This window comes from Platichthys flesus, chromosome 14 (assembly GCF_949316205.1).
Source record: "Platichthys flesus chromosome 14, fPlaFle2.1, whole genome shotgun sequence".
NCBI lineage: Eukaryota > Metazoa > Chordata > Actinopteri > Pleuronectiformes > Pleuronectidae > Platichthys > Platichthys flesus.
The window spans coordinates 7859825-7884094 of record NC_084958.1 but is presented as its reverse complement, the minus strand read 5'-3'; the positions used below and the strand labels follow the sequence as shown (position 1 = coordinate 7884094).

The 24270-nt window shown below is 40.3% G+C and overlaps 1 protein-coding gene across 1 annotated transcript; it reads left to right on the top strand.

Annotated features, from left to right (window-relative positions):
- The first annotated feature begins 983 nt into the window (after positions 1-983).
- LOC133968342 (unconventional myosin-VIIa-like) lies at positions 984-23333 on the top strand. Its single transcript, XM_062404327.1, has 49 exons — positions 984-1022; positions 2642-2743; positions 2869-3021; positions 3632-3700; positions 3822-3937; positions 4035-4162; positions 4503-4645; positions 4923-5036; positions 5121-5274; positions 6416-6492; positions 6587-6706; positions 7209-7351; positions 7623-7833; positions 7916-8051; positions 8137-8303; positions 8581-8721; positions 9874-10032; positions 10217-10309; positions 10567-10661; positions 11229-11301; positions 11418-11519; positions 11919-12035; positions 12201-12461; positions 12572-12829; positions 12910-13065; positions 13400-13468; positions 13599-13723; positions 14046-14172; positions 14886-15005; positions 15166-15339; positions 15457-15684; positions 16772-16939; positions 17084-17201; positions 17401-17527; positions 17626-17777; positions 17922-18103; positions 18726-18835; positions 18996-19150; positions 19377-19530; positions 19635-19790; positions 20599-20704; positions 21210-21323; positions 21605-21692; positions 21771-21877; positions 21986-22171; positions 22310-22426; positions 22514-22597; positions 22789-22908; positions 23065-23333. The coding sequence occupies exons 1-49, from the start codon at positions 984-986 to the stop codon at positions 23155-23157; spliced, it is 6507 nt and encodes a 2168-aa protein (XP_062260311.1). The 3' UTR covers positions 23158-23333.
- Positions 23334-24270: the final 937 nt, after the last annotated feature.

Sequence of the window (24270 nt, the reverse complement as noted above, 5' to 3'; positions counted from 1 at the left end):
AGGAGTTCGAGGGCAGGCCGGAGATAAAAGGAGTTGGGATGTTGGACTAAGGGTTCTAACATGAACACAAAACAGCTAAATGCTAGAATGACACTCAGTAGTAGGCATAGCACCGCCAAGGCCCAGTAGTCCCTCTATGCAAAGACATGTAAATTCACCAGATTAACAAAGACACTTGTTACAATTGGCTGCCATGATGGTACCACACATCCATATCCTGAAGTTGAGCAGGATACGGTTATTTAGCACTCTGGGTACCATGAATGTCTCCAAAAATGTTTATTGAGGAGTTGTTGTTGACCTATTTCTACAAACCCAATTACAAACCGACGGACCGGCATGGCCCAAGGAGAAAACGAGTTAAAACCATGTTAAACAAAAAGCTCGGCACAGCAGCAGCAGCAGCAGAGTGGAGCTGGACTTAGGCCAATTTCTTTTTTTTTGGACTTTGATTTTGATGCACAACCTAACCTGACCCGTCGTGCCCAATTAGGGTGGAGTCGAGTAGTCAAGAGAAACATATAAACATACAAACCACAAATTACAGTAGTGGGGTCTGGACCTTTAATGCCGCGTTCCATTATATCTCAGAGCTCGACCTTCGGTATGACGTCACACCCGAGTTGATAGCGTTCCAATTGATCATTTGTTTACGTTGGCCAGCAACAACAATTCATAATAATGCATAACATGGCATTTCATGCATACTAACACCGTACATCGTACAATGACTTAAATACTAGTAAACAGTATAAACTACAGCTTTTACTTATTGTTGCTACACGGAGCCGCCATCTTGGATTTCGAAGTCGGGGTGGTGGCTTACATAGCCAGTTGCATCTTCTGACTCATGGGTCGCTAATTCCAAGCTCTTATTTGTATCTACACCAAATTGCAGACAGTCATAAATATTGGTCCCTTAGAACTGCCTGATTGTACTTCAGCAAATCCATGAAACGCACCAAGTTCTTCCCTGACCCATAATGCATCCCTTCACCAAGTTTTGGGGAAACATTGCCGAGGTGAGTAGTGCTATGCAATGTTGTTCTGTATCTACTAACATTTGCCCCCATGAAATACTGGTCATCCACAAAAACCTAAAGCTACAGCATTGAAACCTTTGGCTTTTGTGTCTCTTGTGCAATAATACACACTCTACAAGGTGTTTGTTTGTTTACACAACCAGTTGTAATTTTATACTCTTTAGTTTTCAAATGTTACATAGTGTCACTTTAAATAAAATAAGAAGCCTGCTTTTATCGTCTCAGCAGGATAATCCCATGTCGTCATTAGGAATTAAGTCAAAGATCAGGCACGTCAAGCAGATAAGCATTATGAGCATTTCCACCATCCCAGCCTATTGTAGCCCTGTTTTCACTTTCAGCACTCTCGACCTAATGGCTTCAATTTTATAGAGGCATAGATAACTCACTCGTCTGTTAGAGGAAGGTCTCCACTGTGTTTTCTATAGAACAGCCTTTAAACTAACACAGTATAAAGCTGACACAGTATAACACTGACAGTGAAATATGCAGTTTATAGAATTCCATTATACATCATTCACAGCATGAAAACCTGCCTGGTCTCCAGTAGTATACTACACAGACTGTGGTTTTAATGATAAAGTTGACTATTTGTCTTCGGCCATAAATCTGATCCTCCCTTAATTCAAAAGATAACTCATGTCATATTCATTACAATAATAATCTGTGAGATGCTCCGCAGTGTCTCGTCCGAGCGATAAGCAGGGTCCAAAGGCTGCACATTCATTACGGCAGTCACTGTTACACCATGGTCAAGCAAGGCCAATCACATAACAGGTGTATATCATGTCAATATATGCATGGACTTATGTGCTTTAGAACCATTTCAGAATTACACTCAAACAGCCTGACTGGCATTGATGCTACTATATATATAAGCTTTGGTCGTCATGAAAGATTTTAATTTGAGGAGTGAATTCCTGCCTCAACGTGGCCTGAGACACAGTCCCCTGATATGAGACACATCTGCGTGAGCGATTAGTTTCTTTTCCTCTTCCTTTATATCACAGTCGGTTCAAAGTCAAAGGGCCATAAAATCTGATGTCGAGGAAATCTGGTTCCTCCTTCTTCACATTGAGAGACTCAAGAAGACGTCAGAGAGGAACGCCGACTCTTCAGCAGGCTGGAGGAGTGTGGAATTGATGAAAATCGCTGTTTTAAAAGGACAAGGTACACCTCTTAATTGTTTTACTTATGTGTAATAATAAATGTCTTTATTCTGTCACCTAGTAGGACACTGCTCCCTGAGCACAGCAGTGATCTCTGTAATGAACACAACACAGAGGACCTCAGTCTTAGTCCGGTACAAAAATCTAGTTTTGGTGGAAATTGCAGCTCATCGTATGGATTCTTTTTTTTTTTTTAGGCAGTTGGAAAGCTGAACACTGGGGATGCTGAAAAAAGTAAGGCTGACGAAAAGTTACGAATATGGATTTTATTGATAAGAATATTGCATACCAGGAAGCATTCATTTCTTCCTTGACTTCACACGTCCCTCAAGTCATTCATTTAAAGGCCTATCGTAAAGATATTACCATTATTAATGAAAAAAATAACAATGTTGGTGTATGTATTTATACAGTTATTTCTGTTTTCAGGGGGAGTGGGTGTGGGTGGACTCTGACATCGGGGTCCCCATCGGAGCCAGGGTCAAAGTATCACCGTCTGGTCAGCGGCTGCTGGTGGATGATGAGGGAAAGGTAATCACCCTTTGTTATCATCTATTATGAAGCTGTTGTTTCACCTCACGTATTTTAAACACATTTCCAGCCTTGGATCACACCTGAACGAGCTCAGTTTTATTTCTCACTTCCACCTCTTCCAGGAGCAGATTCTCTCCCCGGAGCGGGAGGCCTCTCTCAAGGTCATGCACCCTACGTCCGTGGAGGGTGTAGGGGACATGATCAAACTGGGGGACATGACCGACGCCGGGCTCCTCCGAAACCTGCTGCTGCGACACAGACAAGGAATCTTCTATGTAAGGCACAACTGTAACACACCCACACACACACACACACACACACACACAGACAGAGCAAAATATTACTCTTCTGTTTTAATGAGTCCCGCGATACCATGTTGCGTGTTTATATGTTAAAAATATGTCCTGTGATAACACTGACACACTGAAATCTGTCATCATATATGTATATACATGTTGGAAACCCATCTTGGCCGGGGCGTTTCTGTTTGCATGTTCTCCCCTGTGTCTGTGTGGGTTTCCTCCGAGTTCCCACAGTTCAAAGACATGCAGATTGGGGTTGGGCTAATTGGAGTCACTACTTCCTTCATAGGTGGGAAAGTGGGTGTGAATGGTTGTTTGTGTCCATATGTTCACCCCGCCCTCTCGCCAGGTTCAGCAAGTTAATTAGACAAACAACAACATGGCGGTGTCACATGATCGAAGAGCACATAAATAATTATAAATAGGTATAAATAAAACAATAAATAGTTTAAAACGTAGTGTGTTAAAACACATGAGTATTTGTACTCAGTTATATTGCACATAGTAACATTGTATACATGAAATTATATTGTACAGCTAGGATATTATTGCACTTGGTTAACTTGTCTAATGGCGCTTGTAGACCTACACAGGTTCAGTGCTGGTTGCAGTGAACCCATACCAGGATTTTCCAATATACTCAGCTGAGCAGGTGAGACTGTACACAGATAAGTGCTTGAGTTAACATCACCATACAAATACAAGCTGAACCTTCTCATTAGAAACTGCAGTGTTTCGTTTGATGTGTGCGTTCTATCTATTCTGTCCTTCAGGTGAAGTTGTACCATGGACAAAAGCTCGGGGAACTCCCGCCGCACATTTTTGCCATCGCTGAATCCTGCTACTTCAACATGACACGGCATCTCAGGAACCAGTGCTGCATCATCAGGTCACTTGCTGTTGCCTGTCAACGGCCCTGATTAGAATAAACGTGGAGTCATACGTCTCCATCACTAAATCTTCATTGTGGTATTTTTTTGTCTCAGTGGGGAGTCCGGATCAGGGAAGACAGAGAGCACCAAGCTGATCCTGCAGTACCTGGCAGCAGTCAGCGGGGAACTCTCTGAGCAGAGTATTGAACAACAGATTCTGGAGTCCAACCCAATACTTGAAGGTAAAGTCGCACTTCAGACGAGTATTAAAAAACACAAGAACACAACTTGAAACTGGAATGACACTCAGTAGTCATACTTCTACTTACAAGGTCCTCTGAATGTTAGTAAACATAAGTCATATTAACATAGTTCGAAGACTATTTGATTTGAACTGTGAACCATATATCCTAATAAGAAGTATTAAGTATTCCTAATTTAAATAAGGCCTAGGTTTGTTGCTCTGGTTCATCATTGTAAACCAACCAATGAACAAACAGACGGGTCCAGCAATGCCAGAGAATAAGTAACTAAAAGTCCAATATCCACCAATGCCACTCTATTCTATTCTGTTTATTTTAGCTTTTGGAAATGCAAAAACAATCCACAATGACAACTCCAGTCGTTTTGGGAAATATTTGGAGATCTTCTTCAACGAGGACGGAGTGATCCAGGGTGCCCGTGTGGAGCAGTACCTCCTGGAGAAGTCTCGTGTCTGCCATCAGGTGAGGCCAGCTCTGTTCAAACAAAGGCATCTTATCTCCCCGGGGAGAGGAGCCATGCGATGTTACAGTAAACTCATAAAATCATATCTCTGTCTATTCTAGGTCTTGTTAAATATACAACCTATCATTGTTGACCAGAAAGGCAAACCCAAATCATGTTGTTTTTGAGTTGTTGTCTGTACTGAGTCATAAAAATACACACAGCATGTAAAAAAGCACAAGTTAACCTGCATAACAAAAATAACAATAAACTTCATTCTTGCTCCTTGACCCTCAGGCAAAGGGGGAGAGAAACTACCACATATTTTATTGCTTGCTGACAGGACTCACTGCAGAGGAGAAGAAAACTCTGAGGCTTGGAGTTGCCAAGGAATACAAATTCCTCAATAAGGTATGTCAATACTTATCTGCAGCTCATTGTGCATGGTGTGCACACACATTCAATAATCCTGACCCTCCCTCTCATGTGCCGCAGGGCGACTGTTTCACATGTGCGAGTAGAGATGAGGCAAACGACTACAGTCGTATTCACTCTGCTATGAAAATCCTGAACTTCTCCAAAAAACAGTGTGAGGAAATCCACAAGCTGCTGGCAGCCATCTTACACCTGGGAAACGTCTGCTTTGAGGGTGAGCGTACGCTTTCTGCACACTTTAAATTCTTAGTTTTGTTCAGAGAGGAAAACTGTTGATTAAATAGAGGTAGGCAATTCATAATGAACCACAGTGGAAAAAGATCACTAGTGTAAATAGCAACGGAAGAAGCATTCAGTTTAAATGTTCATTTACTTTGTTAGTGTACTTTAGTGCATTTAGTAGATTTAGTTCCAGGTGCTTTTCAATTTTAAAAGTAATCATTAGTTAAGAGGGGGGTTGGTTCACTGATCAAGAAGCCGAGACTCTTTCAGTCATCATTATTCATATATTCTTGTATTGACACAAAAGATACAGTAGGCCCAGTAAATTATGTAGTAGACTGCTGCCCAGATACTTGTAATACTTTAAGTACACTTAAAAGTAGGTACCTACTTCTAATCAATAACAAAAGTGAATGTAGTAAGTTAAGTTGAGTACATTTTTGTCAGTTTATTATGCTTTTATTAATTTATTGAGTACTTCCCCCACCACCGAGTAGCACGTGATGTACTGGGGTAGTAGTATATCAACTGATCCCTTCATCAGTGACAACTGTACATTTAATGATTCATGCAGCAACCAAATCAGCCAATCACGTGACTGATCTGGATCCGCCCCAGAAATTAATTAATCCTTCCCTGAACCAAACTGCATCCTTCCACCAAGTTTCATGCTAATCAGTTTAGTAGTTTTTGTGTAACCTTGCTTACAAAAAAACAAACATACAAACCAAACATAACTTCCTTGCTGGAGGTAAAATTGAGCTCATGGCTTCTCCTGTCACCGGATCATCAACCAATAGAAAACCTTTTGAGATGAGGACACTGGAGGAACTGGAGATCGGCTGCTAAATCTGCAGTAATGATGTGAGGTCAACCGTGAAGGAAAATATATCTTCGCATAGAATCGATTCCACAAAGAATTGATGCTGTCTTGAGAGAAAGGAACAACCTCATATTTGAGTGGTGTTCCTAATGTTTCCGTGGGTGTAACAAGTAGCATATACAAAAAATTGGTACTTAGTACTTAGATATATTTCTACATCCTAATATATTGAATATGCTCAGCTCACTGGAGCATTATTTGTTAAAATTTGAATTGTATGTGTTGCTGACACAAATGTGGTTTCCATCAGGTGCAACACAAAATAACCTGGAAACCAGTGATGTCACCAAGTCGGAAAATTTCAGCGTAGCATCTTCTCTACTGGAGGTGGGTTTCCTTATGTATGAATATCATGTATATCATTTCTTCTTAATCATTAAAATTATGACATAAATGTTTTTTTCATTTCTGCTCCCTGCAGGTTCAGACGTCTTCTCTGGCAGACAGTTTGACCCACCGTTCCTTTATGACCAACAGGGAGAGGGTGACCAAACCCCTCAGCTCCGAACAGGCCGAACACTGCAGAGACGCCTTCGTCAAGGTATTGAACCCAAGCAAGAATCGCTGATAAATCCATTAAATAGGCAATGGACTGCTTACCCATTGCCTGTAGAGGAGTTTGCCTCATTGTCCCCCCCCCCCGGTTCATCATGTTCAACATCTCAAACGCACAAAAAACGGAGGCTGCTAGAAACCTAGCTGTTTTGAGAAATGAGAGAATGCAATCGGTTGTCTGGTCTCCATCACTTCTGATCGGAACGGAAAAAAAACTGTTTACTGCAGATTAATTTAACCCGGGAGTGAATGCTGATTATATCCAATCCCATTGCAGTCAACACCTAGATGTTTGTGGGTTTTTTGAACAGTGGAAAAGGGGCAGAGGTATTTATTGAATTTTTTTACAGTATAACGTGGTACCTTCATTCGAACATGCAACCATTCAATCGTAACTAAACTCAATATTGGCAAGTATGGTTTTGACCGCTTTGGTGGTGCTCCGAAGACTAAGTCAATTATGATCTGTTGTTTGTCTCAACTCTCAGGCGATCTACAATAAAATGTTCATATGGATTGTGGAGAAAATCAACCGTGTCACCTATAAGAAATGTAGCAGCGGCGCCAAGTCTTCCTACCATTCCATTGGTCTGCTGGACATCTTTGGCTTTGAGAACTTCAAAACAAACAGGTGCAGACAGTTCGCCCACACATCTTTCATGCTAAGTGTATCACAACTCCATAGCTACTTAAACCTGAACAAATACTTAAGCTTCATAGCTACTTTGCATCTGCAGTCCATGGGCAGGAACATGTAAAAGCCCATACAGTATAACACAACATTTAGCATATCACACATACCATCATAAAAGGAACCGCATGCCATAGTCTCCATTTTAGAAAACGATTCCTAAGGTCAATTATCATGTGACTGATTTAAATATCATTCTGCCGTTTTACAGTTTTGAGCAGCTGTGCATTAATTTTGCCAACGAGAAGTTGCAGCAGTTCTTCGTGGCGCACATCTTCAAGCTGGAGCAGGAGGAGTATCTGAAAGAGGACATTGTGTGGAACAAGATGAAGTTCAGTGACAATCAGGACATCCTAGACCTTCTGGTTGGGAAACCCTGCAACCTGCTGGCTCTGATCGATGAGGAGAGCCACTTTCCAAAGGTGACGGAGTGATATTGTTTGATAAGTGTTGTTTGATCATTTTTACCGTAAAGTCCCCTAATGGTAGTTTGGTTTGTTGCAGGGCTCAGATTCCACGATGCTGAACAAGATGAACCAGCAACACAAGGGGAACAAGACCTACGTCGCCACAAAGAGTGAATACGACACCAATTTTGGGATTCATCACTTTGCAGGCGTTGTTTACTATGAGTCCGAAGGTACACACATAGATTGCATTCAATCAAACTAGAAACTAAATATTCTGCTGTCGGATAATTCGTAATTTTGATTTGTTCCTTATAGGGTTTCTGGAGAAGAACAGAGATGCTGTCAGTTTTGACATCATCAAGACGGTGGAAGTGTCCACCAATAAGCTACTTCATAAGATATTTGCAACTGAGCTTTCCACCAATGGGGTCAAGATTACGAACAACAAAAGGGTCGTCATAACACCTGGGAACTCTGTGCGGGTAACTCGATTAAGTTGTTTATCGTTACACATGCAAATATGTTAATGAGGAGGTAATTTTAGTTAAAATGAAGAAAAAGCATTTATTTCCCTTTAACCCATTGGAAATGTTTTTCCCTTTTTGACTCAGAAAGCAAGATTGTAAGTTAAAATTCGAGATTTGGAAACTTGTACTGTGGATACAGTCCACATGCATTATAATGTCATTGGTGTAAGAGTTGTCCATTTGTTGCTGAATGGCCATGGTGAGTTTTTGTCTTCCTCCATCATCTGTACAGGCCCAGTCTGAAAAACGCAAACAAGTGCCCACGCTGAGCGGCCAGTTCCGTCAGTCTCTGGACTCCCTCATGAAGGCTCTGTCGGCCTGTCAGCCTTTCTTCATCCGCTGCTTCAAACCCAACAATAGCAAGAAGTCCAAGGTGAATGACACAAGAGCAACTCGATAAGAGAAGTGAGATGAGGAGTTGAGATGGAGATAAACACAATCAAAAGTGCACCCAGGCGGTTAAGACTTTTCCCCTGAATCCTAAATGATTTAGCAAAAACATCTTCCTGTTCGGTGCGATAAACCAATAGATAACATTTCCTGTAAAACATCACCTTGTGACACACAGCGTAAAGTACAGCATTGGTGCAATTTCCTTGAGGGTTTACTCTCCTGTTAAAGTTGGCAATCTTCCTTCAGTTTTTTCACCATGTTACTTCTACTGGTAATTATTAGCCTGTGACCATTGTTATAGCACCATTAGCAGATGCAATCATTGTTCGCAAAGATTGAAGTGATGTTTTCCTCAGATTGAGTGTTAAGAACCTAGGTCATCCCTCAACTTGTTATCTCGAACCACCAAATGGTCAAAACATCTATTTGTCCAGTTTATGACCAAATATCTACAGATCTAATGACAGTGATAGATAGATAGATAGATAGATAGATAGATAGATAGATAGATAGATAGACAGACAGACAGACAGACAGACAGACAGACAGACAGACAGACAGACAGACAGACAGACAGACAGACAGACAAATAGATAGATAGACAGATAGATAGATAGATAGATAGATAGATAGATTGATAGATAGATAGATAGATAGATAGATAGATAGATAGACAGACAGACAGACAGACAGACAGACAGACAGACAGACAGACAGACAGACAGACAGACAGACAGACAGACAGAAAGATAGATTGATAGATAGATAGATAGATAGATAGATAGATAGATAGATAGATAGATAGATAGATAGATAGATAGATAGATAGATAGATAGATAGATAGATAGATAGATAGATAGATAGATAGATAGATAGATAGATAGATAGATAGATAGATAGATAGATAGATAGATAGATTGATAGATAGATAGATAGATTGATAGATAGATAGATAGATAGATAGATAGATAGATAGATAGATAGATAGATAGATAGATAGATAGATAGATAGATAGATAGATAGATAGATAGATAGATAGATAGATAGATAGATAGATAGATAGACCAGAGATGCTACTCAGAGCCTCACAAACTGAATATTCACAACCACTCTACTCTGCTGTCCTCTAGATGTTTGACAGAGAGCTGTGTATGCGTCAGCTGAGATATTCCGGAATGATGGACACCATCCGCATCCGGAATCTGGGATACCCAATCCGCCACACCTTTGAGGAATTTGTGAGGCGCTACAGGGTGCTGCTGAAGACGGCCGCCTGTGATGCCAAAAATGTTAGTCATGACATGGTCCTGTCGAGGATTATACTTGACAATGTTAACAGTTGGTTTTCATTAAGTCTCTGTCATATCTGTGTAACTTTGAATATTACTGCTAAATATTAAAAATTTGTCTTTCCCCTGGAGGAATTTTGATTGTCATTAGGCCTTCCTCAGAAACTCTTTATTGACTCTCCAGGAGACAGCTGCTGCTCGTTGTGAGGCCATCTGCAAGACAGTGATTGTAGGGAAGGACAAGTGGAAAATAGGCAAGACCAAGATTTTCCTGAAGGTACAGAAAAAATATGATTCAAACTATATTTTGTACAGTGTGGCTGCAGACTGGTGAAGTACTCTCAGTATTATGATCCAGACCAGCATCGTCCATCTAGCCTCTGTTTTGTGATTTGTGCATTTTTCAATTTTTACTGTGCTACAGATGATTTATTTGCTTCTTATAAGACTTTGTGAATGTTTGTGGCATTTGACTGCAAAGAATTCCTCGACAATTCAAGAAATAATAATTAATCTGTAAACATTTTATTTCAGGATGCCGATGATGCCATCCTGGAACGACTGAGGGAACAAGAACTCAACAGGATAGCTCTGATTATCCAGAGGGTCATGCTCGGACAAAAAGACAGGTGCAGTTTCTGAGAAAACAGGTTCAACTCGAAGAACAGTACAACATACCTTCACTATTGCCCAACACTGCACACACTCATAGATATCAGCCCTCTAAATATGCATGCCTTGTTAAAACAAGATCCATTCTGGATTTGTAATAGTAATAGTCTCGCAATAACAAGGAAAACTATAAATAACAAATTCCTGGATCTGCCCCCTATTGAAATGAGTTATTTCCTCCACATGTCTTCTACCAAGTTTCATGGAAATCTCTTCTCTAGTTTTTGCGTTCCTCTGCTGAGAAACAAACAAACAAACAAATGGACAGGGGCAAGAACATCACGATATTGTGAACTAAAAATTCAAAAGGGTACTGCACATTATTTTTACCTCAACCTGTATTAAGAGGTGTGTGCTCACTGTAGCTGAACATAGTTATATTTTACTTCCATACATGTTGCATAATCAATAAAATAAATAGGGTATATAGAACTTTTATAATTAACCTACACTAACTCAGAAAAAGTTGGTTGATGAGTGTGTTCATTTTGTTTCTCTGAGACTTTCACTTTCCTATTTTATAGGAAGTCTTTTCTGAAGAAGCGACGGGCAGCCGTGGTGTTGCAGAAGCGTTGGAGACGTTACAGAGAAGAGAAAGTAAAAAAAGACAGTTCTGATGCTTAATAACGTCTGATAGAAGTCACACCATGTACCTGGTAAATGTGTAAGAGGCTGGAATTCAGGTACCTTTGTTTCCACTCTTATTTTACCAGCTCAAGCGCGGCTATGAACGGCTGGCATCACTGATCCGTAGTCGGAAACTCCGGTTACAGTTCCAAAGACAGTGTGCAGCAGCGCTCACCATACAAACCCAGGCATGTACTGTTCACACAGCTGTGTAACACATAATGGGTCATTTTGGATGTCCAAGGATGCATTATGTATGTGTGTGTTTGTGGGTGGTTATGTGTCTGTGTCTGTGTCTGTGTGTGTTTTTGTACGTGTATGCGGATGTGCGTCTGTGCTTGTGTGTGTGTGTGTACGTTTGTGTAGGATTGTAATTTTAGGAATATGATTTTCTGTTATATACTTTAAAAATTCTGTTTATTTAAATCATATTTATATATTTTCTTCAATTTCATTCATATTTCATATATGGTAAATGTATCCTACAGTGTTTCTGCTATCAGATTTCTACGTATTATTATAGAACGGCAAAACTGTTGTTAATAACCTCCATTTGCGTCACAAAATCATTCATGATAAAACTTTAGGTGCGAGGCTTCCAGAAGAGGAAGAGCTGGAAGCAAAAGAGAGAGGCAGTCATACTGCTGCAGGCTCAAACCAGAAAACTCCTGGCCAGAAGAAAGGTTCAGAAAATGAGGGATGATGTAAGTGCTGAAAGTCGTGGATCTAGAAATACAATGAAGTGATGTCTGTCAATAAATTGGTGTGTGGGCTTGTATTCTAAATTGAAAATTTTTTACCCCCTCTTTCCATATTTATATACGCTTATGTCTAAATCTACATCCTCTCTCCTCGCAAACCCATCACAGGCCTTCTCTTCACGCTTGGAGAAAGAGAACTTGGACCAATTAGCCAAAGCCCTTCAGCAGGGACTGGATGACCTTGACTCTGCAACGAGGTCAGCCGACGAGGAGCTAGAGCAGGAGCTGAAGTCGGAATCAGAGTCGGAGTCGGCAAATGAAACTGAGTCGGTTACTGAACAGGGTTCGGAGGCAAACTCATACGATCTTAAGCCTGCACGTGCTGTGGAAGTGGTGCAACAAAAAGCATTCGAATCAGACGAGTTTGAGGTTAGCTCGCAATTCTGTCATGTGATCTGTTAAATTGATCTTTATGCATCTCTTATGTGTCTAACATTTTTATTATACTGAATGAAACTCTTATTGCTTTGACTGTCAAGAAGTGGCGGACCATACAAGATCCAGTGGAGGAAACCTCTTTTGAAACCCCAGGTTCGGATTCAAAAAGTACCGCTCCGTTATCGGCCCCCGCTACCCCACCAGTGGAAGAAGAGGATGACGACTTCGATGATGAAAGCGACGAGTTTTCATTATTCAGATTCAGCATCCTTCACTTCCAGAGCAACACCTCTCACACGCACATCAACCAGAGGCTCAAGCAGCCCCTTCTGCCCCATGATGATGAGGGCGATGCACTGGTAAGAGGGCCGAGATCTTCTCACTTTCAATTCCAAAATATTCTTCCTCACACTCAGTTTCTCCTCTCGTTCTCCTCCAGGCCTGTCTGACTGTGTGGTGGATTATTCTTCGGTTCATGGGGGACATACCAGAGCCCAAATCTCAGGATGCAACATCTCAAGTGTCCAGCACCCTCATGGACCGTCTGCCTCAAAGGCAGGGCCGGAGGCTGAGCAGCCTGGTGGGACTTGACCAGGTAGAGAAGTCAGAACATTACATACCATGAAAAAGCATAGCACAACAATACGTTACCACACAGGATTACAAAGTGCAGAAAACTGTCTCCTGGGGAGTCTTTTCTGAATACTGGAATACTTTCCAGTCTTTCTGGCAGGGTGCTGTTTTACTATTTTCACTAAATTGAAAATAAGGAACCTATGTAAAGATTCTCAGTCACTGAGGTCATGGTCATCCAAATTTCAGTGATTTCACACTTTATTATCTAAGATGCATAATATAGAAGATCCTTAAAGTCAAACATGAGTCATCAGTCTTTCTTCTAATGTTCAAAAATAACCTTTTCTGGGTAGAAAATACTGAGGAAGAACAAGAAGAAGCTTGGAGCTGCCAGCAGAAGAGCGTCAACCATCCTTGAGGAGGTTAGCACTAATGTCACTGTGATATGTTTGATAATATGGGGTCTTTGATAAATAACAGTATTATTCAGTCTGTGTGTTGCTCTTTTTGTTGATAATTAAACACAACAAATTATTCTTATTCTCTTACCAGCCAGAGAATGTGACGGAAGACGGGGACATTTTGATTGGAGAAGGTCCAACATTGGATCGGCCACTGTCAACACTAGAAAAGCTGCACATCATTGTCGGATATGCTCTGACCAGGCGAGACATACGGTAAATCTGGAGTAAACATCAACACAGGAAAAAACTAAAAAAAATATGTGAATGCACATGTGTAACGTTGGTTTACATTTGTATCTGGAAAAAACATTGGAAAATATTAACAAATAGTTGCCAGAGTAAAATGTATGTGGTTAATCTTTTATTTTGATGATATCTTCATAATCATATTTGGATTATTTTATTCCAGTGCGTGTCTATAATTACAATTAAACATTTCTCTCTAAATACATTGAACATTGCAGTCACTGTTTAGTTCTTCTTACATATTATCTGTGGTTCTTACTGTTTTCTTCCGTGTTTCTCTTCCATGTAGAGATGAGATTTACTGCCAGATCTGTAAGCAGCTGGTGTTAAACAACAACAGGAAGAGCCGTATGCTAGGCTGGACCCTCCTCTCCATCTGTCTCGGGATTTTCCCCCCGACAGACTTGTTCGTGAAGGTCAGTGTGCAGCAAGTCATTCAGTAGCACTACAGTTTGCCATGAAACATTGTCTGTAGAAACCAGACCTGTTTTCCTGTTGGCAGCACGGTGGGAAATTGAGGAAGGCAAAGGGAACCACCCTGCAAGTCATTCAAGTATCAGTGCTTGCTTTTGCTTTTGCAAGATAATCATTACATGGATGGTAAACTGTTACCTCACTCAGTTGGCCATGAAACCCTGCTCTATTTCCTTGATCAACGTGTTTAGATAAGATTAAAGTAACAGGATTATTGTCGTAAAACTAAGATAAGCATCCGATTTTATTAGAAACTTTAATTACTGTATATAAAGATGGAAACATTCCCAAGAGTGATGCCAAAAAAATACTTCTTTTTTGAAAATGGTTTCTGTAATTTTAGGTAGTTTGTATCACATTGATGTATTTGTACTGATTTTTACTTCTGGATAGTGGGAGAACCTTGTCCATCTTTATGTACAGTCTAATTATAGACTTTAATTATATATAGAGGATAAAACAATAACTATTATTGGATAAAATGTTCTTATTTATTTAAAAGATGACCCAAGTTTCCTTCAAGCAAGGTTGTGCTTGTTTGGTGAATATACAATGAGTCTTTTTCTAGTTATATTTGTTTATGTCTCATTGTTTATCTCTCTCTCCCAAGGATTTGTAACACTGTTACCTTGTTCTTTTCTTCTTGGCTGCACAGTTTTTGAAGAAGTTTGTCTCCAGGGGGCCGGATGGATATGGAGCATATTGTACCGAGCGCCTGAATCGTATATTAGCCAACGGTGAAAGGAAAGAGTTGCCCTGTTTGACAGAACTACAGGTAAAAATATTTGATTTAATATTTGTTTTGTTGTCCTGTCTAAAGTTTTTTCTCCACCATAATATCTTGGTCCCCAGTTGTATTATTTGTTATTCAGAGATGTCCCCAAGTTACTGGCTTGTTTTCCATCCAGTCTCATCCTCCTTCCCTCCACTGACAGGCTGCCAGGTCCAAGAAGCCCTTAGATGTGTCTGTGACTCTAACGGACGGCCGCACTATCAGTGTTCATATGGAATCAGCCTCCACCTCTGCTGAAATCTGTCAAGCTGTGGCTCGAGAGATGGGTCTCAAAGACACCTATGGATTCTCCTTGTACATCAGCTTCTATGAGAAGGTCAGTCTCACTCACAGAGTGTAACTAAATCCATAACTCTTTAAAATCTGTTTGATTAGTGCTAATATGTAATAGAGAACCGCATTAGTTCAAACCCTGTTGGTGTCTCATCTCCAGATGTGGTCTTTGGGCAGCTGTGGGAAGCATGTGTTGGATGCGGTATCTCAGTGTGAGCAAGAGATGAGGAGGCAAGGCAAAGAGGAGAAGGACACCCCCTGGAGTCTCTCCATCCGCAAGGAACTGTTCACACCGTGGCACGACTGCTCGATGGACGATATTAGCACAGATCTGATTTACAGGCAGGTCATCAAGGAAATCAAGTCGGGAGCGTACGTCAGTGAGAAGGTGAGGCTCTGCAGTGAAACAACTCAGTTTACCAATAAGGATGCCAGTAATACTCATTATTACTTCACTTCTATAATATTACAAAACCAAAAAAAATGATAATACCATTTGAAGGGCATCAAAATATAGATAATAACAAATCATTATCAGTATCTTTGTCTCTCAAGATTCTCAGTCATCCAGGCTATCTTCAGAAGTTGTACAAGTGTACGAGGTATTTAATCTTTATGGGTCTGTACCTGTGTTGAGTCGTTAAGGGGGTTTAATGACCTGCCTGTTTAACATAACGGGTAAAGGCCCATAGAGATGAAGTACCTGAAACCTCCCATTAGTCAGTTAGAAGTGAAGAAGCCTCTTGGATGAGAGGTGAAACATCTTCAAGAAACACCTGCAAGTCCAGTGGCCTATATACACTTGTACAACTTCTTTATATCAGTATTGTTATATTGACAATGGGTCACACTCTTACTAATGTGTTGTCCATGTGCTCATATGTCATATAGTCCGTCTCTATTCTATTTTCTGGCTGTGCTTGAGTTTATATGTGTTTTTTACACATCTCTACATGCTAGCTGTATTTTTATATCTGCTTGTTTGTTTATTGTTTTCTTTATAACATCAGCCTGCCAGGTACTGCAGATAAAAATCTGCCCGAAAACTCTGGTGTATTTGTATGAAACAGTGTGCTCATATTAATTACTGTACACTGTCCCTTTTTAAGATTAAAAAAATCAATAATGTTGCAGAATAACATACTGAGTGACAAGTTTACGGCTTGTTTCTTCTGCCTCCAGGTGGCTTTAAAACACTTAATACAGCTTAAAAAATTAATAAAAGCAAAAATATAAAAAAGCAAAAAGAATTTTATTTTTCATGGTCCAGAGTATTTTTCTTCATTCATTAAATCTCCACATGGATTGTATTAGATAGCAAAAATAAATACCTGCATTACTCAGGTACATCTTTTGGAGACTATAGTTCCTATTGTATGTATTTAAATTTATATAAAAATCGAATCAATAGCAACAAAAATAAGACACCAGATTGTGTGAAATGTGTCCAATAAACATTTCTTTTTTTCTCTCAGGAGGATGAATATGTCCAGCTGGCAGCTAAGCACTACTACATCCAGTTTGGCTCTGACCACAGCAGAGAGAACGCCCACAGGGTGGTAGAGGGGATCATCACCACACCACTGATTGAGAACAAGTCCATGGGAAAATGGATCCAACTCATCAGCGCAGCACATTTAGAGGTACAGTGCCATGCAGTTAAACAAAGGGTCGAAAGGAGTTTGCCTGAAATATTTTCAAATGTCTTCATCATTTTATTGTATTTTACTGAGCACAACAAAGCTGAGGCACCTCATAATAAATCATATATGCTGGTCTCAATACAGGGTCCTTATGTCAACGGGAAACAGAGCAAAGAAAGTGTTAAAGGGGCGTTGGTCGACAGTGCCCGGGAGAAATGGCCGCTGCACTTCTCCAAGTTTTATGAAGTTACAATGTTGTCAGGTTAGTCAACGTACAATGCTCAACATCATTTCCTCAATATCCAGGGAGGTCTTGATCTCCTTCCATTCTTCTTTGCCCGCCTGTGACCTAAAATGCTTTGAAATTATTATCCAGAAGTGGGTTCTGTTTTTGTTTAGGAAATGGCAGATGATATACAACCTTGTTCTTGAAACCTTTGTATTCATATATATGTGCACAGGACCTCCTCTGGCCAAAAGCAAGTTTGTCGTGGCCGTAAACTGGAAAGGCATCTTCTTCATTGATGAAAGAGAAAAGAGACTCGTTGAGCTTTCTTACCTGGACGTGAAGGACGTCAACACAATGAAGTATGGGTAAACTTTACTTCCCATGATTATACTCCCGTCAAAAGCAGTGTGAATTACACTTACACTTAAACTCTAATATTCAAAATCTGCCCTGCCAGTGCCCCATCAGTGAATTTGTCCACAATACAAGGAGACTTTGTCCTGAGGTGCGCGGAGGCTTTGGACATGGGTGCACTTATAGAGAGGAACCTGGAGGGGCTGAGGCAGCGCTCGGTGTACGCTCTGGCTCAGCAGGACATCAACGGACCAGGTAGGAGTTAACAGTTTGTACAGAATGGAACAGTAAGCGCACACTCACCTGCACATAAGACTATCCATTAACGTATGAGCCTGCAGGAAAATAAAGCTCACCATGTACCTGACCTCTCACGACCATGTGTCTCCTCTCCCACAGATGACCCCATGGTGCTCGACTGTAAACGTGGCGACCTTCTGCTTGTAGAAAAAGATGAAAATTATTCTCTTAAAGAAACCTGGATCAGAGCAACTAACCAGCGGACCGGCGACAGCGTTAGAGCCCATAGGGACTCAGTGCAGTTTCTCCCAACTCTCACAAGGCCTTCTGAAGAGACGCTGGTAGAGTTCCCTTTAGATCTCCTACGTTTTAGTCCAGTTTTATATGGTCACATTTTATATAAATGAAGTAAGACAGAAAGAAAGAGTTGGTAGGTGAATGTTATTGTAAAAAGTATACATTAGATCACAACACACTAATAAAGAAAATGTGAAGATGTATGTAAACAGAAGTGTTTATACATGTCTCTATATATCTTTATATATATAAATATTTACAGAAAATAACAATGTGTAAATATTTGAAAATGATTCGTTCTAAAAAATATATTTTGACATGATAAAGTGGCAATAAGAAAATCTATTAAGATTTAAATAAAATGTGCCTAAAATTGATTGTTTATGAGACCGATTGAATAATGATAATAATAATAATTCAAATTTCACAGCAACTTTCTGGACACCCAAATACACCTTATAATCATCACATCCAAATAAATCACAAATAAACCCATGTTTGGGACACGCACATGCCACAAAAATAGTTTAGTATAACCAAGGTGAAAATCAGACAGCTCAAAGTACCTCAGCTGATTTGTGTATCCACTCCAGTCTGCGGCAGTGGATCCATGTGTATGATAATCGATATGAGCGTCCCCTGTGGTGTAACCTCTGATCCCCTCAGGAACTGCTCAGTCCAGGCCAGAAGAAACGTTCAGCTGCACAAAGCGCCCCGCAGAGAGATGAAACCGTGGCTCCTATCTCATTGAAAGAGTTTGCACTTGAGAACTTCAGGTAGGTTTAGTTTTTTTTTTTATGTGTGTGAATTTGGGACTTTTGACATGTTGACCATCCAGATATCCACTTGGATGAATCAGCCTTTTTTTTTATATATATTACCAATAGTCAACTAATTTCTCTGCTCTGTTCTCACTGTGGTCCCTGTCTGACACAGGACTGTGGGGAAAGACGTGAGTCGTCAGGGTCAACACAGAGCTTTAAGAAGAGAGAAACTGTGGGCCTGTTCCAGAGAACCTCTCAAGCAGCCGCTGATGAGAAGTCTGGTCCGCAACTCTGAACTCAGCTACCTGGCCTGCAATGCCTCCATTGATATCCTCTAATAAATGTGCTTTCCTGTTTTAGATGGTGCAGTTTGAGTAAGCAGAAACACTTTTTGTTTCCAGGAACTAGACAACATGCTGATCATCAACATCTGAGCCTTGCCGTTTGTTTATTATTTTACCAATTCATCTGTAATCTTTACTTCTAAACAGTGACTGCCTGTATACAAAATGTAAAAGGGGAGTTTGTGTGAGTCCTTGACCTAAGCTTCCACCTATCCTGAAGTACATGGGTGACTACCCCGTTAAACATGCCCGCAGCACAGTGGAGCTGACGGACCAGATCTTTGGTCCGGCGACGCAGAATGAGGCCCTGCAGGATGAGATCTACTGCCAGATAATGAGACAGATGACCGGCAACATCAACAGGTGCGTCCTCAGCGTTCATGTTTCTAATCAAAAGAATTTAAAGAAAATCAAAAGACAAGATGTGAAAAGCCTCAATGTGTTTTTCCCCTCTCTCCTGCTCTCAGGCTGAGTCTGGAGCGTGGCTGGCAGCTGTTGTGGCTGTGTTCAGGCTTGTTCCCGCCCAGTCAGAGTTTGTTGAAACACACTCAGAACTTCCTGGAGTCGCGGCCCAGAGACCCGCTGTCCGATGTCTGTCTGAAGAGGGTGCAGGCGATGTGCAGGTCAAAAATCATTGATTTACACAGCATTGTACTGTGAAAGGTGTTGGTTACTGGTCTGCAACGGAAACTAACTAACTAATATACTTATTTTTTGAAGATTGAAAATTGAGTTGTCAGATATAGATAATAATGTCACAACTGAGCTAAATTCCAATAATATTTATATTTTAGTCCTTATATCATTTAAAGGATAAATTTAAGTGTTGTACTTAAAGTTGGTTTCCAATTTGGTGGACTTACAAGTGACATATCAAGAAAGAGACGTATTAAATATGCTGAGGTCCTGACGTCTGGGCCCTAGTACACACCAGAAATGCTGGCTCCTATATGGTCTCCTTAGGCCTCAAAGGTCTTTCGTAAAGTTAAAAAAATATTCAATAATATGCCTCCCAACTGAAGTTATAGCACTCAAATATTTTACATAAGAAACAATGTTGGTATCAATTTCTCTCTTGAAATTTTATTTTCAATTTGTGCATTTTTATATTCATAGAGTTTATTGTAATTTTGTGAGGCCTGATTACATTTTTCATTTGATGATGATGCTTTATAATCTAAATGACTGGTGTACCTACCAAATCAATGCATTTCTGCAGCATCACTTGCAAATCAAACCTGCTATTTTTTAGGAATGTGATTGGCTGTACTGTTGCCACTCCCTATTTAAGATGACTTATAATTGTCACAAAATGTTTGCCTGATGAAGGTCTAGTTTTGATCAAGTTGTTCAGTTTAAAATCTTTTATTTCATGTTTGTGTAACAGTTATACACAGTATATTAATTTATCCGAGTGCACTGTTCCCTCAGAAAGGAGCCCAGGAAGCTCCCTCCCCATCAGGTCGAGGTGGACGCCATCCTACAGAACAGCAACATGATCTTCCATAAAATCCATTTTCCAAACGAAACGGATGAAGTAAGACACAGACCTGTCCTCTTAACCCTGGGAAGAGATCAATCCATCCATGAGTGTATCAACTCGGTTTTAGCTCTGGGAAAATTGATTATGACATTGATGATAATTGAATTACATCTTTCATTTCAGCAGTGGAAGGAAATTGGAACAAAACACTGTTTATAACTAGTTCTGCTCCGCTCCTTTTTTTAAACTTATTATTTTTTCCGGGATCTTTTTAAGGATTATTTTGGGGGCTCATTGTTTAGAAATTTAAGAAATAGTTTAACCGCTCTCATACACAGTACTTATGTCATGATGAATGTATAATATGTACCAGTCGCCAGCAGCAGGTTAGCTCCAGCTACATAATAACCACACATGGTACAGGAATGGGAGTGGTACCAATCTTCTTATATAACCTGACAGCAAATAAGTAAATTTCCCAAAATGTCAAACTATTGCGTTAATTTGAATATCATTAGGCATCATATTTTGATTTGCTACTGTCCTTGCTGTCATCCAGATAATCGAGGTGAAATCTACAACCTCCATCAAAGACCTGTGCTGCAGTGCTGCCTCTCACCTCAACCTGAGCTCAGCTGAAGGGTTTGGCCTCTACCTGAAAACACCGGACAAGGTGCTGTTGGGCGATGTTCATGTTCTTAAGATTGCTTCTTTCAAGCCAATGTTTTAATTTAGATGTGACAGAAGAGATGAAGATTGGATATACATATTCCAATGAAGGATAAGGGGACATATTGTTGTCTGGTCCAAACTGATGAACTTACTAATTCTTAAGTTAAATCAAACAGATAAGATGATTAGTTCATAAATGTCCTCATTTAATTTTTCTCACACATGCTGATAATGATATCTAGGCATAGCATATCAGTGCTGTTCTCTTTTTTCTGTTTGTAGGTCGTGAGCTTGGAAGAGCAGAAATATTTCTTTGATAGTTTGAGGCAGACGTCAGACCTCCCTAAGAAAACAAAGAGAGTGAGAGAAGGTAATGCATCATGCAAACATCGCCGGTTTTCACAAGACAGCTCATCTTCATATTTCAAGTTTTTTTTTTTTTTCTAAGGTATCCAGGGTAACGTTCCCTACCTGGTGTTATTTAAGAGGAAGCTCTGGTTCAATGTGAATCCGGGGAAAGACCAGATCGCAGACCTCATCTTCCATTTTCCACAGGTACTGTGACCAACTTACAATTACGCGTAATCGTGAGGGATGTTTTTTCTCTTCTTGTCAACAAGCCAAATCATTATGGTGCACCTCCTCTGTTCTGGTTCCATGCAGGAAATGCCTAAGTACCTGCGGGGATACCACAGTTGCACAAAAGAGGACATGGTCACCCTGGGTGGGCTGCTGTTCAGATGCAAAGTGGATTCAGACAGGACCCAGTTTGTCATGATCCCCAGGATGCTGAAGGACCTGGTTCCTGAAGACCAGATGCACATGATGTCTTCTGACGACTGGAAGAAGGCAAAAGAAAAATATACAGAAATGTTGATTTTCTCAACATAAATATATCAAAGCATGTTTGGCGGTGGGATTGGCGGAGCTTTTACACAGTTTCCATCCTTCACTCACAGTTTTTCATTTTTCCTCCTCTACATGCAGAACATCATCTCCGCCTACAACAAGCAGAGCGGGATCACTGTGCAGGAGGCCAAAATCGCTTTCCTTACACACATCTGCAGTTGGCCAACTTTCGGCTGTGCCTTCTTTGAAGTGAAAGTGAGTGATCAGGCTGAAGTGAAGGCAAAGTTTGCAGACCACTATTGAGGAATTGTTGAGTCACTATATGTATGATTTCATTTGCAGCAAACGTGTGAATCTAGCTACCCACAAATTGTTTGGATTGCCATCAGCAAACAAGGCGTAAGCATAATAGACCCAAAGACCAAGGTATGTCCAGTAGTTCGCCTGATAAATAATTATTATTATTAATGAGTGTCCTTGAACATTTAATGATGCTTTATGCTATATTGTTGTTTAGTCCTTCTCTTTTCATCTCCTCATTTCCTGTTGTGGTTTGTGTTTACTGGTTACACTACATCTCATCTTAATGCTGCTTAAACATAATGTCAATGTTTCAGGAGCTGCTGGTCATGCACCCGTTCAGCCGCATCACTGAGTACCGCAGCAAAGGCAGCTTCTTCCAGATGGCCATCGGCACCATGGTGAGGGAAAACAACTTCGACTGTGAAACATTACAGGTAAGAGTCAGGCTTATCAATTTCACTTTAGACATTGGGAAAGTATTTTTTACCGTTACATGTTATTCTCTGGATCAGTTGATCTATAGGTCGTAACAATCCCATTTTGAGATTGGTTATATCGAAATGAAGGACATCACTTCCTTTCTTTTACAGGCTACCACAATGGAGGACCTTCTCAGATCATACGTCAGCATGTATGAGAGGCAGAGACAAACCTTCCGACCGAGGAACCACATCTTTTCTTGAGGCTTCATGACGTCAGACCGAAACGTTGTGGTTTATATGCACTCTTAATTGATTTCTCTACATTCATAAACTTGTTGGCCTATGCTTTTAATAGCAAAGCGGAAATCAATTCTGCTAAATAATTGACTGTCCTTCTATCCATGCATCCATTATCTACTCTGTTTATCCTTCGAGGGTCGAGGGGGGCTGGGGGAGCTGGGGGGGGGGGGGGGGGGGGGTATATTCTGGGCAGGTCGCCAACATACAGAGACATTTAACCATTCGTCTTTATTTGTCTTGATTACTTACTTACTTACTTTCTTTTGTTGTGTCATTGTGAGAACAGTTAAATGAGCCATCGAGACGTTTTGTGAGATTAAACTTTAACATTTACAGGCTTTAGTCTTCATCAGCCGTATAAATAAATAACTGTTGTAGTCATAGAAAATCAAATGAATTTCTAACAAAAAATATAATATATGATAAATTCAGACATCGTTTGTTCGAAAACTCTGTGTTCAGTTTGAATCAATTTAACACAATAAGACTCAAATAACTTTGTGATGTTATCATTGTAAGCGACTGAGGATGTTTTTAGACTAGCATAGAATATATAAGTAATGCCTATTAAGGCCCTAGATTAAACAACATATGTTCATACAAATTTCAGAAAACAACACAACTGTGCTATTTGTGGTTTGGTTTTATATATACAGTGTATTATCAATTAAAGACAATAATTAAATATAAGTTTTGATGATTGTATCGATGTGTTGTTGGACAGTGGGTTGCTTTGCCATTGGATTTTAGTGAGCAGTGTGAGTTGAGTCAAACTGAATGCCAATGTTTGTAATATTATCACATCTTGTTTGCGGGGTGAAGTTGTTTCCTTTCCAGTAAAAATATTCCGATTGAAGGCAGCAGCCAAAAGCAAACAAAGAAAAAACAAGTTAAGTGGAGCATAAGTCATTCTCACAACAGCCACCTGACATGTTATGCAGGAACCACAGAGGTTGTATTAATAACATGAGTGATGGCTGCATTCCATTTAGCTCTGCATGGCGCTGCTGGATTTCAGGGCAGTATGTGCTGACATGGCTCACTCATGGACAGCTGAGTGGAATGAGGTTGTAA